The sequence below is a fragment of the Pogona vitticeps genome, chromosome ZW-PAR (assembly GCF_051106095.1).
Source record: "Pogona vitticeps strain Pit_001003342236 chromosome ZW-PAR, PviZW2.1, whole genome shotgun sequence".
NCBI classification, from domain to species: domain Eukaryota; kingdom Metazoa; phylum Chordata; class Lepidosauria; order Squamata; family Agamidae; genus Pogona; species Pogona vitticeps.
The window spans coordinates 3363564-3380628 of record NC_135800.1 but is presented as its reverse complement, the minus strand read 5'-3'; the positions used below and the strand labels follow the sequence as shown (position 1 = coordinate 3380628).

Here is a 17065-nt window from a genome sequence, read left to right as displayed (position 1 = left end):
GTGCAGTGCGATAGAGATAAGGCCTTTTCTGGATGAGCAAGGAGGAAGCGCCAGAGGGAGGAGGCCCCGCACCCCCTCCTAGCTTTCTGGAGTGTGTGTGTCTTTCTTTTTCACACACTCCCAGAGGCAGGCCGCAGTGCCTTTCCCCGGGGAAGCTGGGCTTCTCAGCTCCAGATGTGGATCCGTCGGTTGCCAGCAAGCCTAAACCGCAGCGTTTCAGCTTCCCGATGGAACCGGCTCTTAGGGTCTTCGGAATAGGGAGGAGAAAACCCGGCTGGTGACATTTGCGAAACCCGGTAAATGTTCTGTCTCTCTGCGTCGGTCAAGGGGGTGGTGAGGATGGTGGTTTGCAATGGATAGGTCAAAGCGCCCCCCCGTGCGTTTTCTTTTTTTTAAGAGTTGGGTTCTAAACACGCGGATGGATCAGAAATGGGCCGCCGGCCGATTTTGACCCGGAGAAATCAGCCGCGGCTTTTTCCATCCCATGAAAGGATGACGGGCGGTCGCGCCGGAGCGATCAAAAGACCAAAGGGCACCACAGAAAGCCCACAGGAGCACAACAAACCAAACACACTTGGCAGCCGTACAGAAAGGTTGGTAGCCTTTGGAACAGCTGAGACATGTGCAAATATCCGGACAGTTTTTCCTTTGACGATGGAGAATGGATCCAGCCCGCTTTGCGCGCTGGTAAAAGACTCAGGGACCCTAGGGAGGAAATGTCAGCAAGGAAAAATCCACCTGCTAGTCCTTTCCGATTGAGCTGCAGCTATAAAGGCAGAGGAGCATGGGTGTATTTAAAAGTTGGCAACTTTAAAACTGCTGATTTCTCCAACCTTTATCTCCACTACCCCCCCGGCAAACCTCCTGTCTCTTGGCTTAGATGCCGGAAAACAAGAGCCTGCGGCTTTTTTTCGGCAGGGTGCAAACAGAGAAAGCAACGGGTTGTGAATTGTACACGTGCACAGACGACAAGAGGGAGTATCAAAGCTTTAGATGACAACCTCTATGGACGCATAGATCCTTTTGGGAAACGGGCGAACTTTGCAACTTAGTGAAAAATGTATCCGATCTTGGCCTTCTGCAAACTATTTATGTTCTAGGCCTAGAATTTAGGGTGTGCGTTTACATTCTGGGCAGGAGGCGGTGTGCAAAATTATGGCTCCTAAATAATAATAATAATAAAAATCAAAACATCAGCAACAAAATCCACTTCCTCCCTTAGGCAGAAATACATGTGCTGTATCGAAACCAGGTCTTTGAAATTCTGTGGCAGCACGTGGTGCTAAGTTAAACTAAGCCATGTCTCGGGTTGACCGGATCATTTTGGGCTTGTTTGTTACCCTTCTGCGCCCCCCTGCGTCTTGAGTTAGGGAAGCATCTAAAGGGGTTGCCAACTTTTTAAACCAGTCTTGCACCTCTGCCATTAACCAGAAAAAGGATAAAGCGGCTGAAGCTTTCCTCATCGCTTCAGCCCCCTGCCAAGAAAGCATTCTCCTTCTTTCTGACAATAATGACAATCGTTGTATTAGTAGTAGTGATGATGATGATGATGATGATGATTCAGTAGTAGTAGTAATGATGATGCAAAAATCAGAAGGATCCACATCCTTTAATAAAGTTGGGATCTTGTCATACAAAGATCCAGGAGCGCTTCCCCAAGGCTCAGACTGTGATTTTGGAGGGAGCAAACCAGGTTGGGAGTTCGATTCCCACACTGGGGCCTCCTTGGCAGGGGCTGGACTGAATGATCTCAAGGGTCCCCCCTCCCGACACTGCAGTTCTAAGATGATCCACAGGACGTCGACTGCAATTTAAAGGTGACCTTGTAGCGGAGAAGAACTAAACTATAGATCCGAGCGCAGGAAAGCAAAGAAGAAGAAAAAATCGTATTTGCAACGCGAAGCCTCGAATCCCAGCCCGTTGAAAGTGGGGGGCAGTCAAAAATGAGGCGTCAACTCAACTCGGCAGAAATTTCAGGTGCGGGTGAGGGAGGGTCTAAAGGAAAGGAGCGTGGGCCAGCAGCCGCTTAGGTCAGATTAAAAACTTTTTAACCTTTAAGACCCAGAAGAGTCTGGCTTAAAGCAGGCTTAAGCGGCTGCGTTCCCCTAAAAGTTGACCCCCTGATGAAATAAGAAGCTTGTTAGAAAGGAAATCTGTGGCCATGAGACGCCTGGTGATTTCAAAGGTCGGTATCCTAACTAAGGGGGAAATTTGCATTTATTATTATTTTTTCTCATACAGAAGCTTGATGGTATCTTCTCCTCTGTCCTCCCCTTGTGGCCTTGCAGGCTTCATTCTCTGCAACGTCAGAGGGTTTCTGATAAGGAATGAGACCCGGCCGGTTCAGCCTGCGACGTTGAGCCCCGGATCCAAACCTCAGCGTTAATAAATAACCTGGCTGGGCATTCCAACCCCGCTATAGGGCCCGACGGAGGCCCAGTATATGCAAAGCCCCCTGGATCCTTCCATTTGCCTAAGAGAGTCTCACCTTCCCACCCCAACTGCTCTGAGGAAGAGCGAAAAATGAAGCCCTAAAATCCCACAACATCCCTGCTGTGTCCCCCTGCCTGAGCAGCCGAGCTTCTACGTTGCTCATTAGTTCCTTGATGGACAGAAATAATCTCAGAACGGGCACTCGTGCAGGGATGTGACGGGGAACCTCCCGGGAGCAAAATTTGCTCCCGGGAGCGAAATTTGTTGTCATACAGTGGGGTCGGGTGCTTCAGAGAAACTCACCTACGGCCAAGACAAAGAGATTAGAAAATACAACTCGCATTTTGCATTTTGCATGCTTTCGAACCGCTAGGTTGGCGGGAGCTCCCTCCGTCGCATGGATCCGATCTCACGACTGCTGGTCTTCTGACCTTGCAGCACAGAGGCTTCTGCGGTTTAACCCGCAGCGCCACCACATCCCATAAATTTAGAAGTATTTCACTACAAATAATCATTTGTATTCTCGAAGGCTTTTTAATCACCCAATCTCCTGAAAAGGACAAAAAGCTGGTCCCACATCTATAAATACTCAACTACTATATCCCACACACTGCACCAGAGCACAGACAGAGTTCTGACTCCTGTCCTCTGAAGAGGCCGGCCACAGAGACTGGCGAAACGTTAGGAAGAAAAACCTTAAGAACATGGCCAGACAGCCCGAAAAACCTACAACCACTATCAAATAACAAGTTACTTATAATTAGTCCCACCTCTCCCCCAGTAATTATAGCATAAAAATTAAAAGTTATGCATTACAAAGAATAACATTAGTTACTCTTATAGTTACAAAGGCCGCGACTTCCCTGCTTCAGCCGTTTAATCCCACTGACCATTTTGGCCTTTAGCTTTCAGACATTTTTTGACAATTAAGTCAATGTTAAGTTCTTTCTGGAGGCTACATTAAAATTGCTGGAATTCCAGTTACATGCTTTCGGATCAGGAGTTGGAACTGGATACCACCGCTTTATAAAATGACCATCGCGATCTCTGGTTTCTCGGACAAAAAGCAAAAGCAAAATAAAACGCAAAGAAGACGAAAATGCCATCCACCTTGAAGACTAACTGCAATAATTTTAACATGTGCTTTCGTGGACTTCCTCAGACGCGCCTTCTTAATACTGCTTACTTCCTCAGACTTCCTTATTATTCTTTTGTTTCTTGCCTGATATGCGAGCGCAGACGAACACGGCTGCCTCTTCTCAGACGTCTGGTTTGAATTTCCGGAGATTAGTGACCAGCGGCACCTTGTGGCAAGCAGTTCCACTGACTAAATAGAGTTATGTGTCAAATATAGAAGGAATTTCCTATTCCTTGCCCTGAACTTTGACAGCCAATAGCAAGAGCGCCCGAGTGGGGGTCTTTAACCGGATTGTACCTTTTTGTTTTTCATGTTGCTTCGTTTATCGCCTTTTGTTTGATCCTTTTCAGTATTTTTTATACTTTTTTTTAAAGCTTTACATATTGCCTTTAAACGACCTAAGCCACCTCGAGTCCTTTTTAAGGAGAAAGGCCGATGGAAAAAATGAATAAGTCAATCTTCCTTTCGGGCCCCGTCTCCAAATGCAAAGGCCGTTATCACAAGCTGTTGTGTGTTTTGTGTTTTTAAACTAGCTCGTAGTTTGATTTCATAAAGCAGAGGCCTTCCGCTGGTTTCCTCGGGAATCAAAAAATTGCTGGGAAAAGAGCAGAACCCTTTACCGCTCCTCTGATCTAGAATATACAGCAGGAAGCTGGCTGGAGGGAAAGAGTAAATAGAATGGATCCAGACAGGGGGAAAAACTTTGTACGGGCTGAGTAAACACCCAGTTTCCGGTCTCCCACAGTGACCGACATGGCACGACCGCGAGACGAAAGCACACGTTCGTTGCTGCATTCTGAGACAGGGTTCAGCATGCTGGAGAGCTCCCGTAATGTTCGGACTACAACCCGGACTGGGTTCCATTCATGCTGTCAGAGCCACCGGCGCTCTCGCCTCCTGTTAACTCAACTGTGGGCACAGTGCACGCACAATCACGTTTTTGTGGCCTCCAGCCAGCTTCCAGCTTCTCTTATTCTAACACACACACAAAAAAAATCCAATTCATCTCTTAAATAGGTCACATTTGCACCGTTAAATAATAATCACGTGGCATCAAATACGTTCTGACGTATGGCAACCCTTTGCAAGATTTTTCAGGTGGAGAAGACTCAGAGGCGTATTACCCTTCCCTTCCTCTAGGGGGCCACCTTGGGATGGTACAGCTGGCCCAAGGCTACCCAGGCTGGCTCTTCTCCCTGGAGGCCCAGTGGGGGAATCAAACTCCTAACTTCTGGCTCTGCAGCAAGATACGTAAACCGCTAAGCTATTCGGCCAGCTAATTCTGATTTATGGCGACCCTTTTCAGGATTTCCAGGTAGAGAAGACTCAGAAGTGCTTTACCCGTCCATTCCTCTAGGGGGCAACCTTGGGACGGTGCAGCTGGCCCAAGGCTACCCAGGCTGGCTCTTTACCCAAGTGGGGGATTCGAATTCCCAATCTCTGGATCTGCAGCCCGAGAACTGAGCCAGCCTGTGCTATTTTAAGTTTCCTTAACACCCCCCCAAAAAAAACCACTTATCTTTTAACATTTTGCATTTGACAACTTTTTGACATTTTTCCCAATCTGTTTAGCCTTCGGGATATTTCACAGCCATTAAAATTTATCATACAGTACATGCATTAATCCAGCAATTAATTCCAACTTGAAGAGATGCCTTGACAGGCATTGGCCTCGAGGTGGCGCTGCAGCCTAAGCAGCTGAATCCTATCTGGATAACAGAGATATTCATCACCCATATATATCTTATCAGGTTAGAATCACAGCTTGGAAGATGACTTTATACTGTTAATTTTTATTTATTTGCTTGCTTGCTTGTTTCATTCATAGGTCAACTTTCTCCCAATAAAGTGACCCAAGGCCGCTCACAATATGAAGGAGAACAGAATTAAAAGCATGAGTAATCAATGTATCATTCCTTAAGAGCTGGATAGCTCTGTGGCTTGCACATCTGGCTGTAGAGCCAGATGTTGGGAGTTTGATTCACAGAGTCCCTTGCGGTCCGTTCTAAGATTAAAACCTCTGGTTGAATGTCGTCCACATCCTCTGAAGAGGACAAGAGTCAGAACTCTGTCTGTGTTCTGGTGCAGTGTGTGGGATAGACGTGGGATGAGCTTTTTGTCCTATTCAGGAGATTGGGTGATTAAAAACTCTGATCATTGCGCCACACTGCCTTCCTTGCTTTCCTCACTCTTCTCTTTATTCCCGCAGAGGAGACCAACGGGCAAGGTGCGCAGGAAGAGCCGGCGATGGACCCCGGCCGGAAGCCTGGCTTGAAAAGCCCGCAGAAGCTTTCTCTCCTGTCTTCTCCCGTCCGGGCCGTCATCCGCCTACGAAGGACGGCCAGCGTCCTCAAAAAAACCTTCCTGCCGGGCGATCCGCAGGCGAAACTCTTCCAGCGCCAGTTCTCCTTGGGCAAAGCGAAAGCGGCCGCCGCCGCCTCCCGTTTGGCCCAAAGCAGCTTCGAGAGCTCCCAATATTTCACCTTCGACCCCTACGTGCAGCCCCCGGTCCCGAGGAGCTCGAAGAAGAAGAAGAGGTCGAAGAACTTCCGCGTGTTGTACCCGGTCAATTCCCGTAAGTACTTGCCCGCCGAGGACAAGAGCAAAGCTAAGAGGTGTCTCCTCCTGCTCGTCGCCATCGTTTGCTTCCAAATTCTCAACGCCATCGAGAACTTGGACGACAATCTCTTGCGATACGACCTGGACGGGCTGGAAAAGACCATGAACCGGGAGGTCTTTGGGCAGACGCTGGCCGTGGAGAGCCTGATGGGCCTCTTGAAGGACTACCTGGCCACCCACATCCACAACAAACCTTTGGTGGTCTCCTTCAACGGCCCCAGCGGGGTCGGGAAAAGCCACGTGGGCCGGCTGCTGGCCAAGCACTTCCGCTCCGTCATGGGCCCTGAGTCGGTCCTCCATTATTTCTCCCTCCATCACTGTCCGGGGGATACCTCCCCGGCCTCCTGCCAGTCAGAGTTATCGGCCACCATCGGCGAGATGGTCGCTCGCGCCGAAACGGAAGAGAGGATCCCCCTCTTCATCCTGGACGAGATGGAATTCATGCCCACGCCGTTGCTGGACACGCTGGGCGGCTTTTTCCAGACCAACCAAACCAACGAATTCCTCAACGCGGTCTACGTCCTCATTAGCAACCTTGGGGGCAAGGAGGTCACCGACCTTCTCCTCCAGAACGTCTCCGTTGACCGCTTGCAACCCCAGAGGAAACTGGAAGAGTTGCAGGGGGTTCTCCGTCCGGTCCTCCACCAAGTCCACCCACTTTGGACCCTGGCAGAGATTGTACCGTTCCAGCTTCTGGAGAAGAGCCACGTCGTAAGCTGCTTCTACGAGGAGATGATGAGCGAAGGGATCTATCCTGACCCCAGCCACATCGACCGCTTGGCTGGGCAGCTCAGCTATTACGCCAAAGGAGACCAGCAGTTTGCCGTAACTGGTTGTAAGCAGGTGGTGGCCACGGTTAATCTCCTATAACCACCATCTTCATGTGCTGTCAAGTCAATTCTGACTTATAGACAAGACTCAAGAGGTGTATTTCCCTCTCCTTCCTCTAGGGGGCAACCTTGGGACAGTGCAGCTTGCCCAAGGCTACCCAGGCTGGCTCTTTTTCCAGGAAGGCACCGTGGGGGGATCGAACTCCCAGTCTCTAAACCACAGAACTATCTAGCCAGCTCTGACTTCTGGTGATGTTTTTCAGGTTGGTGCATAGCCCTTCTTCTGGGACGGTGCAGCTTGCCCAAGGCTACCCAGGCTGATTCTTCTTCCAGGAGGCACCATGGGGAGGGAGGGATCGAACTCCCAGTCTCTAAACCACTGAACTATCCAGCCAGCTCTGACTTCTGGTGATGTTTTCCAGGGTTTTTCAGGTTGATGCATAGCCCTTCTTCTGGGACTGTGCAGCTTGCCCAAGGCTACCCAGGCTGACTCTTCTCCCAGGAGGCCAAGTGTGGGAATCGAACTGCCGACCTCTGACACCACAGCCAGAGACCTAAGCCACCGAGCCAGCTAACTTCCTATAAGAGACAGAGGGGGGAAAATATATGGACTATTTCTTTGACTTCCTTTTTAGTATGAAGAACCCACCGGCTTAATTAATGATCTAATGTCTACCCCAATAAATAAGGATAATAGCAATGCAATGAACATACAGTACTGTCAAATTGAGCCTCACACACTTTTTGCCTTGGCCAGGGGTCAGATTTTATGACCTTTGGGGTCCTTCCAGCTCTGCCGTTTTATGATTCTTCAAGGATGGGCAGACTGTCTTTTTTTTTTTTTTTTTTTTTTGCTTTCTCCTGCCTCTGAAGTGTCCAGACCTCCAGAAGAAGCGAGCAATTGATTATATACATTCTTTTAAAATGAACCGAAATGAGATTTCTTTTTAATCACCCGCGCACCACCGAAACCGCTCTTCCACGCATAGACACGGCTACGTTGTCCGGTCGGCCTTGTAGGTGCCGAAGAGATAAATCATTGTTAAATGAAGAAATAGGAATTATTCCATATGGTTCTTAACAAAAGGTCTGGTCCGAAAAGTTTGCGAACTTTTACTTTTTGAACATTGCTCAAACACACACTCAATCTGTTTTCTCAAAAACAATGAATTCAGTCTCAGGGGACGTTCGTTGAGTTTTGGCCTCTGCTAAAATCGCTAAAAAGCTGCAACAGATCGCTCTCCCTGGCCCCTAATTAGCTTGGCCTATTTATTTATGGATTTAAAAAACTATGTTAATTTTTTTAAAGCAATACCATATTTTGGTGGGGGAAAGGTCTGTTTCATCATATTAAAACAAAACTTGATGAAGGAGTTTGAGGAGACCAGGGGAGGCCAGTGACTCCACATCCGCTCGGATTTTTAATCCAAACTAGTCAACGTGCTGAACTTTCTTTGGAGGGACAAGAGACTTATAACACTTTGGATAGATCGTTTCAACCCACACAGACATGAATTTGGAGTCGCTGGCCTTTGGCACAAATCAAGCTAATTGTTCCGAATTTCCCCCCAAAATTAAAACAATGAAGTGAATGCACGAGAAGAGTATATTTTAAAAGGTTTTCTGGTGGAACTGAAAGTAACCTATAAAGTGAAAATGTACAAGGTGTGGGCTATAAGGGTTACTTGAATACTTCTGGTTTTTTTTTTCCCAGAGTTCATTTTGGAGGTTTGGGGCAGTTTTTGTATTACTACAGCGTGTATTTTTTTTTAAAAAATTGATTAATAAAAACATGTTACTAATGAACGATGAAACCGCTTTCTCCTCAAGTAGCAGAGAGTGAGGAAAGTTAATGAGTTATTTCCATAAAGCAGTAAGTAACTAGTTATTACTTTAGCTGAAATCCTGTTGCATAAGTTACAGCTCGTAAAGCTGACGATGTTATCCGTTGAGGGGGTGTCTTTTACTTAAAAATAACTTTTCTGATTTCAACCCTGAAGGGTCCGCAGGAAAGCCTTTCACCATCGGGAAGCTGCTCGGGGGGTACAAGATGGCATGGGAGGTCTTTAATCCCCGGGGGTGAATGTTTTATTTTTAAAAAATCCCCATGGCCAATGACATCATCAGCCTTACGTGGAGTCACTTAGAGTAACAGGATTTCAGCCCCTCTTCTTTTAAAAGTAATTCCTCCAGTTCTGCCTCCCACCAGCGCCAACGCTATCCCTCGCCCAAGAATGGGCAGCTGTTGTCCTCTGCTAGGTGGACTACGACTCCCATCACCGGTAGCCAGCCTAAGCAATGGTAAAGAATCATGGGCATTGTAGTCCGAATTCATCTAGAAGCTTACCTTTGCCATAGCTTCTCCAGGTATTTTTGAAAGATGACACATTGACGAATCTCTTCTAAGTTTCAAGCACCATCCAAAATAGCAAAGATATTATTGGATTTGTCCTACAGGGTCTTGAGTTTAAAAATAACTTTTTCTTGTGCACACCTGAATGCAAGAATCTATGGGCCCACGGCAGGTGGATTGAGAAAGCCGTGTGGGGTGACTCATATCTTATTTTATGTTATTATCTTCGTTGCCATGTGGCGTTTTTTTTTCTGCACTGTCAGCAGTAGTTTATTAATAACCTTTCCCTAAAAATAGCACATCATATGCACAACTATTTAATGGTATGTCTTTTTTTAAAAAACCACATACAAAAGGTATGTGTCTCGTCAGGCAAAGCCGCATATCCTGCAGGAGGCTATATGTCTTTTGAAATTAACTATAATAATTATCAAACAAATGAGTCATGAAAACTTAGGAGAGGGGGAATCTGATTCACCAGTCTGTTTGGCAAAATAGCTGCACTGATTTTTTTTTTTTAATTGCTGAGCCGTTAAAACCTGGCAAAAGTTTCTCAAAGACGTGTTTAATTGCAGGAAAGATTTAGCTCCGGAGATGGTTTGGAGTCAAAATTTGCATTGGAGTATTCTGGGTTTATGCAAAGATTTTTTTTTAAAGAAAGTCTGGGTCAAATTATACATTACAGATAACCTGTAATTACAGCTGAAATCACGCTATCATTCTGGAGACATGGAAAGCCTAGAGATTTTTGTGTCTGAGAAATCAGACGTATAAATGAAGAAGTTGAAAATCTTCTTGAATCTCGGAAAATCTTGAAAATTAGACACAAACCAAAGGAATCTCACCTTCAGAATACTGGGGATGAGAAGATCATCAGACGCGAACAAGACTAAATGGGTTTCCTCTTGTAATTAGTCTTTGGTAGCATATTGGCTGAACGACCTTGGTGTTATCATAAGCAAATTCGTAAGAGAGGAAGAAAAAAGTTGTTATCACTGTGGCAAAATGCTAACGGGAGCATCTCATTCAATCCTGAAAACTGGGCCTTCTTTGTGGTGGCCCCTGCAGGATTGAACACAGTTATTTTCCTGGCCTTAAGCTGTCAACTGCTGGATAGCTGAGCGGTTGAGGTCTCTGGCTGTGGAACCAGAGGTTGGGAGTTCGATTCCCCCCACGGGGCCTTCTTGACACGGGCCAGATTCAATGATCCAGAGGGTTCCTTGCAGTTGAAAGCTAATTATTGTTACTGTCATTATTATTACTTTATAAAATTGTGGGATCATTTCAGTGGCACGCTCGTCGTCGACTTTGGACCTGTTGATGGTCCGTCAGACAAGCCAACAAAATTAATTATCAAACATTTCAGCCAAATTAGAGGGTTCAAGTCCCAAGAGTGTAGACCTATTACAGAAAAATGGGTGTCTTCACCTGTTGATCCTCTCACACATAGAGGTGACTGCGGATCATTCCTTTAAGTAGACAATATTCTAAGAAAAAAATATTGCTCCGTTTTTCTGCAAGGGGACAGCCACTGGAAGCCGAAGTTTGACTTCTGTTCTGTTTTTCTCTTTTCTTTGTGCGTTTTGTCATGCATGTTTTATCGGCAACGTCTTCTGCCCAGCCCTCGGGGTTGGGGCGAGTTTGAAATTTTGGAATAAATAAGCGAAATGTGGCTATCTTTCAGGACTGGGGCCAAAGCGAGCGCGCAGGCAAACAGATGTGAAACGGCCCAGATGTTGTTGCCGTTAAGCGCCAGGATGACACTAGGCGCAACTTTCTTGGAGACAGGAATAAGGAAAGCAATCCTACAAAGACATGACCCAGGGTGTGTTTCAGGTGGGGCCAACCTCTCATGTCAAACGGGCATGGAGATGTTGGCGAAATTAAATTTAACAGAACACCTTTAAGCCGTTAAGTTTTCCGGGTCCACCTTCTCTCTTTTTCCCTCCTGTTTCTCTTTCTTCTGCTGCCAGCGAAACTTTTCGATATACAAGGGGGCCAAATGGGTGATTTCCCCAGCTCTGACTGATACCAACAGGTGCCTCGGTGTTCTTTGCATCCTCTCGCACCCACGCCCCAACAGGAGCGGGCTAGCTTCGCTCGCCCACGCGAGAAGAGACAAACACTTTTTTTTTTTTTGCTATGCAGTAGGAGGGCTGAGACTCATAGAAGAGAATAGCCACAAGTTCCCCCAGAGAGACCACTCCTTTCTCATTGATTGGCACTTAAGATCCTCAGCAACCCACTCTTGAGTCATTCGTAGGAAACAGAATGAAAACATGTCATTACTTATAGTTGCTTGAAATTGTAGGCTGCTTTCTCTACAGTGCACGGGCTAGGAGGTAACCGAACAGATCAACAGCAAGCAAACGACGGCCGCCGACAGGCTCACAGAAGAGAATAGCGACACGTTCCCCAGATAGGCCACCCGTTTCTCATGAACTGGTGCTTACGGTCTCAGTAACTCACTCTAAGACATCTATAGGAGAAAGAATGGAAATATTTAATTACTTAACAGTGGCGAAGAACTCAACGGCAAACTACCAAAGTCAATTTCCAGAGACGAAAGAGAGGAGAAGGGGAGATTCATCATCTGTGCTGCTGCGTATGTGCCCACCTCTAGTTGATAAGTCGGCTTTTTTGAGCAGGAGACACCCAGGACAGTGATGGGGGACCTTCCGGCTGCCGAAGCCCACAGCCGCGTGGCCTCCGAAGAAAAGCAGAGACGAAGGGGTGCTGGTGGCAGGTAGCTATCTGGGCTCACCTGGACAGCCTTGGGGGGAAACGCCTTAACCTGAGGCCTTTCTCACTGTCCCTCCCACACGGAAGACTTAGAAAAAAAATCCAGGTTGCCTAGCCAACCGGATCACAAACCTGCAAATATTGACAGTTCATTTCCTTTCCTTTTTATTTTTTTTTTATTTTTGTACCAACGCAGGACTCCTATAATGCTGCTCTCGAGGTGACCCGTACAGCCGCGGTGTCGGTAAGACTGCAGAATCGGCCGTGTTTTGGCCGTCGTGGGCATCTCTTTTAAACAAAAGGAAATAAAAAAAGAAGGCTTTAAGTGCATTCCAGGTTGGGGGTAGAAAGACTGTCCCCCCCCCAAGAGCCTTAAGGGAGGCACAATGCTTGTATTGTTTATGGGATTGCTCTATTCATTTTTCCTCTTTCTAGAACATGCATTAAGCCATAGGTTCACGACATCTCTCAGTGACTTGGAAGTCAAAGCATGGAATCAACCTTTAAAGGCAAGATTATCCCCCAAAAAATCAGCCTAAGAACACAGATGGGGTTTTACGAACAAGCCAACGAATTTTGTCTGATTCCAGAAGCTAAGTATGACCCCGATGACCATAAGGGCGGGAGAGCAATTGAGGAAATCAATTGATTTGCCGGTAGATCTCATCGGGAAGGATCTTGGAAAAAAATGGAAATCTGACGTTCCTGGGCTCAAGGTGGGCTAAGAGGTGTTTGGCACCCTAGAACGCTGTGCGTCTACAGCTATGAATTCTTTCTTCTACAGATGTGATCACACAAGTAGCTGCAGCTTTTCACGCAAGAAGGTCTTGGATTCAACCACCTGTATCGCCAGGTAGACCCCTAACCCTCAAAAAGGACATAAAAAGTTCCTTCCTCAATTTCAGCACTGATAGACCCGTGTTCAAATCCACAGCCCTATAGTTTTCCTCTCTGTCTCTGTGCTGTTTGGCCATTATTGCAAGAGGTAGCCGGGTATTTATTAGCGATCGGCAACTACATAAGGGCAACCTCTTTGAACATTTTCCAGGATTTTCCGGGGGACCTCGGCCTCAGCCAGAAGTTTTGGCTCGAAGCAGGATCCTCCCGGCCTCGCTCCCTGTTGCTACCTGTGGGTGTGGACAGGTGAGCGATTCGAGGCAAAGAGGGCTGTGAATCAGAGCAAATAAAGTATTTATAACCCAGGACGGGTTGCCCCAGGGGGGGAGTGGTGGTGGTTAAGGAGGAAAGAAAAAAAAATTAGATAAGAAGACCTCGGAGAGGCTTAAAACCACTGCAAGAGCCGGATTCTGCACAGTAAGCTGTAAAATCCTGGATCTGGAGGTTGTGTGTTCTCAATTACACTTTCCGTCAATCCCTCGGTTTTGGAATTGAACGTGTTTGCCGTCCAGCCAGTTCAACAACTCCTCCTGAGGTTTCTCTGCGGTGGCCACCAGGTCTGGTTGAAGGATGTCGCTTACCCCAAGCGAACCTCTCTCTGTCAAATCTTCAAGGATGAGTCCTTCGGAAAACCCCCAGCCACTGCCCGTGGAGATGTCACCGGGCCACGCGGTGCGGAGAAACAGAAAGCCGAGCCGAATCCTGTACCCACCTCTGAGCAGAAGACGCTGGCCTCGGAAGGAGACGGATGCTGCCAAGAGGTGGCTGCTCCTCTTTGTCGGCGTGGTCGTCCTACAGATTTTGAGGGAAGAGCCTGGCCAAGAAGAAAAGGCCCTCACTGAGGACCAGCAGCATGATGCATATTCAGTCCCTCCAAACCTCGAGGCTCTATCCAATTTATCAGGAGACGAAACCATGCCATCGGAGAGGACCTCAACCGTCCTGGCAGTAGACCTCAAAGGTGAGCATCTCTTTAAAGACACATGGGTGGCATCCCAGCAAACATGCCGGACGGTGCGCCCGCTCGAGAAGGAGAAAGGGTCCTAGATTCTCCATGTTTTCCCTCTATCAGAAAAAGCTGGTTCTGTGGATTACACCCCAGAGAACAAGGAGAGACCCCAATGCTCAAAGACCTTGAACACAAACTCTTCGAAAGAGGGCTCGGTGCCAAAGGAAAGGCACAGAACGGATTCTGAGTCACCAAACCCTCCCTGTTTTGTTTTGTTTTGTTTTTGGGGAAAAGCTTGTTTTTAATCCAGGCTTAGACACAAGACCAAAGATCCAGACACAGATTTAAGACTCGGACCCAAAAATGTGCCAGCATCTCCGAATTGATGTGATTTTCGGTTTGAGACTTAATTTATTCTATGTGTGCCTAGGGTATCTCTAAATTTCTGCCCCCCAGCAGCCAGCTGGATGACCCCCGATTTATTTCTGAACGGTGATAGCACACCCAAATTCGCCCCAGTGTCATATAATGCTCCCCGTTTGGGACACGTGACGGGCGTGCCTCGCTTTTTAACAAGGCCATTCGAGTGTGATGAGTTGCAAGCTTGCAAAGGGAAACTCTTTTGAATCCGGAAGAGAGATGGGTCTGTGTTTAGCGCACGTCCGTATCAACGCATGCCGAAGAATGGTAAAATGTCCTATGTACGACCTGCGGCCACACAGGTACATTTTCCGAACTGTGCACGTAACGCATAAGATCGTATATTAACTTTGATGTCGGAAACACCTTTGGCAAATATATATCGGCACATCTTAGCTGCCCCGGCTAAATCTGGTTTCCAAAAAATACATGAGCAACAACATTCTCCCTTCATTTCTAAGATCCAGGAGGTTCACTAAAGGTATATATACCACCCACTGGATTGAACTGCAGAGGATGCCAAGGGGACATCGTCTATATATGTATCACGGAATCTATTTGTGAACTGGAAATGTCAGTAATCTATTATCTTGGTGAAGGATTCTAGGAAATGTTAACAAATTCGAGAACACAGTAAACAAATTGGTTTCTGACACAGTCTTTGAATTTTGGGAAAGGGGGCATTAATTTTTTTTTCCTTGTCAGATAATTTAAATGTGCATGGACATGTTTCTAGATATTTGAAAGCCTTTTGTAGAATGTGTATTATGGTTGCTGTTAATATTATTTTCTGGTTTTACTGCATATTTTTCCTTGTTTTCGGCCTGGTATTTTTTTTGTTCTTTTTAAGTTCTTTGCACGATAACATTTTAAAATGTAGTTCTTAAACAAGTGTTTTTCATCAGTTGTCCATCAACAATTAACATGTGGACTATTGAATGAGCGAGCTTTTTGGTCTCCTAGCCCTGTCTTCTTTCCTTGAATGCAATATATTGTCTTTCTGTTTGCAGCATTAAAAATATTTATTTATTTAATTGTTGTTATGTTCCGTCACGTTGTTTCGGACTTATGGCAGCTCTACGAATGATAGATCTCCAAAATCTCCTGTCCTCAACAGTCCTACTCAGTCCTTAGAAACTCAATCCTTGTGGCTTCTTTGAGGGAGTCAGTCCATTTCATGTTATTGGGTCTTCCTCTTCTCCTGCTGCCTCCCATCTCTGTGACTGACTGCCTTTCAGGGAAGATGTAGTAACACCAAGATTTCGACAGTGCTTAAAGGGTAGGTGGCACCTTGAGCAATTATTTGCAGACTCCGGATCAGGGTGTTACGGGCATGTTCTTATTTTTATTTGTATAGTCTCGTAAGAGGTGCCGCCGAGGCGACCACTAAGTTGGCCGAGCGCAGCTTGTGCAACCTCCTCGTAAAGTCTCGCTCCCGCCAGAGTTGGCGACTTCTCCCATGAGTGTGGGAAGGTGCTTCGCACGCAACAACCCCCCCTCCTCCAGGTGTTTCCTCTACCTGGCTGGGTTTGCCTCCCCAATTAGCCTCATCATCATCCTGATTTGGGACCTGCAGGCGTTACTCCCTCCCTTCCGAGTAAGCCCGAAGGACTGCGGGCGCCACTCACAACAACAGATGAATTGCACGCAAGAGGATTTTGTGGTTCTAAAGCAAGAGATGGAGTTTCTTCCTACAGATCCAAACCCCCTGGTTTAAACTTTTTGCAGTTCCAACTGATATCTGCCTTTTGTGGTTTATTTTTATTTTATTTTTTAAATTTATTTGATTTTTACCCCGCCCCTCTAGACCATGTCTACTCGGGGCGGCTTACAAAATAAAACAAAACAGTATAAAAATATATAAAATCATAAAATTAAAGCTACAATTTCAATTTAAAACAATTAATTTAAAGAGAGGATTACCAAGATGGAATAGCAAAGAAAAAAAAACAAGGGCTGATCCAGAAAAGAAAGGAGAGGGTGCGTGGGAGGAAGGGGGGGGGAACTGACAGAGTTTCGGACCTCATCTTTTTTAAAAAAAGGAATTTGATCTCCTAACAAATTATAGAAGTCACCAATTTGTGCTGCCATGTTCAGAAACAGTAACTTGTTACATGACCTGTTATGTGGCTCGTTGCTTTTCGTCATGTCCTTTTAGAGCGGGGAGAAACTAAGAATTGATAAGAAACAGGAGCTTCAACCCAGATATCCTTTTTTTTTTTTTTGCGGGGGGACTACAACTCCCAGAAAGCACAGTTTCCTTGGTGGTTGAGAATAATGGGAGTTGTAGTCCCCAACCACCCCAAAAAGCAACTTTTTCAAAACATGCAACATGGGTTCACACGTGTACAGAGAAGATGATGTATTTCTGAGTGCAAATCACCCTGCTTTTTGGTACCGTTTTATTTATTTAATTAATTAATTAATTAATTAATTAATTAATTTTTTATTAGCTTTATTAGGTACCCATGGGCCTGGGGGGGCTGCTTCTGGGCCTTTTGGTTCAGCCGGAGGCCATGTCAGCTGTTTCCGCCCCACCTCTCCGGGTATTGCTTCAAAACCCCGAGGAGGGAAGGGCCGGCGGGTTTGAGATTTCGCACTGTGTACAGGCTGTTCCCGGCAAGGTCAATGCTGCTTGGCTTGTCCTCCTGGATAATCCCATTTCTCTGGGAAGGAGACCCCAC

At 46.4% G+C, this 17065-nt stretch overlaps 1 protein-coding gene across 1 annotated transcript; it reads left to right on the top strand.

The window, feature by feature from the left end:
- Positions 1-63: 63 nt before the first annotated feature.
- Positions 64-15415, top strand: TOR4A (torsin family 4 member A). Its single transcript, XM_020800964.3, has 2 exons — positions 64-296; positions 5781-15415. Exon 2 carries the CDS (start codon positions 5819-5821, stop codon positions 7058-7060), a length of 1242 nt encoding a protein of 413 aa, XP_020656623.3. The 5' UTR covers positions 64-296; positions 5781-5818; the 3' UTR covers positions 7061-15415.
- Positions 15416-17065: the final 1650 nt, after the last annotated feature.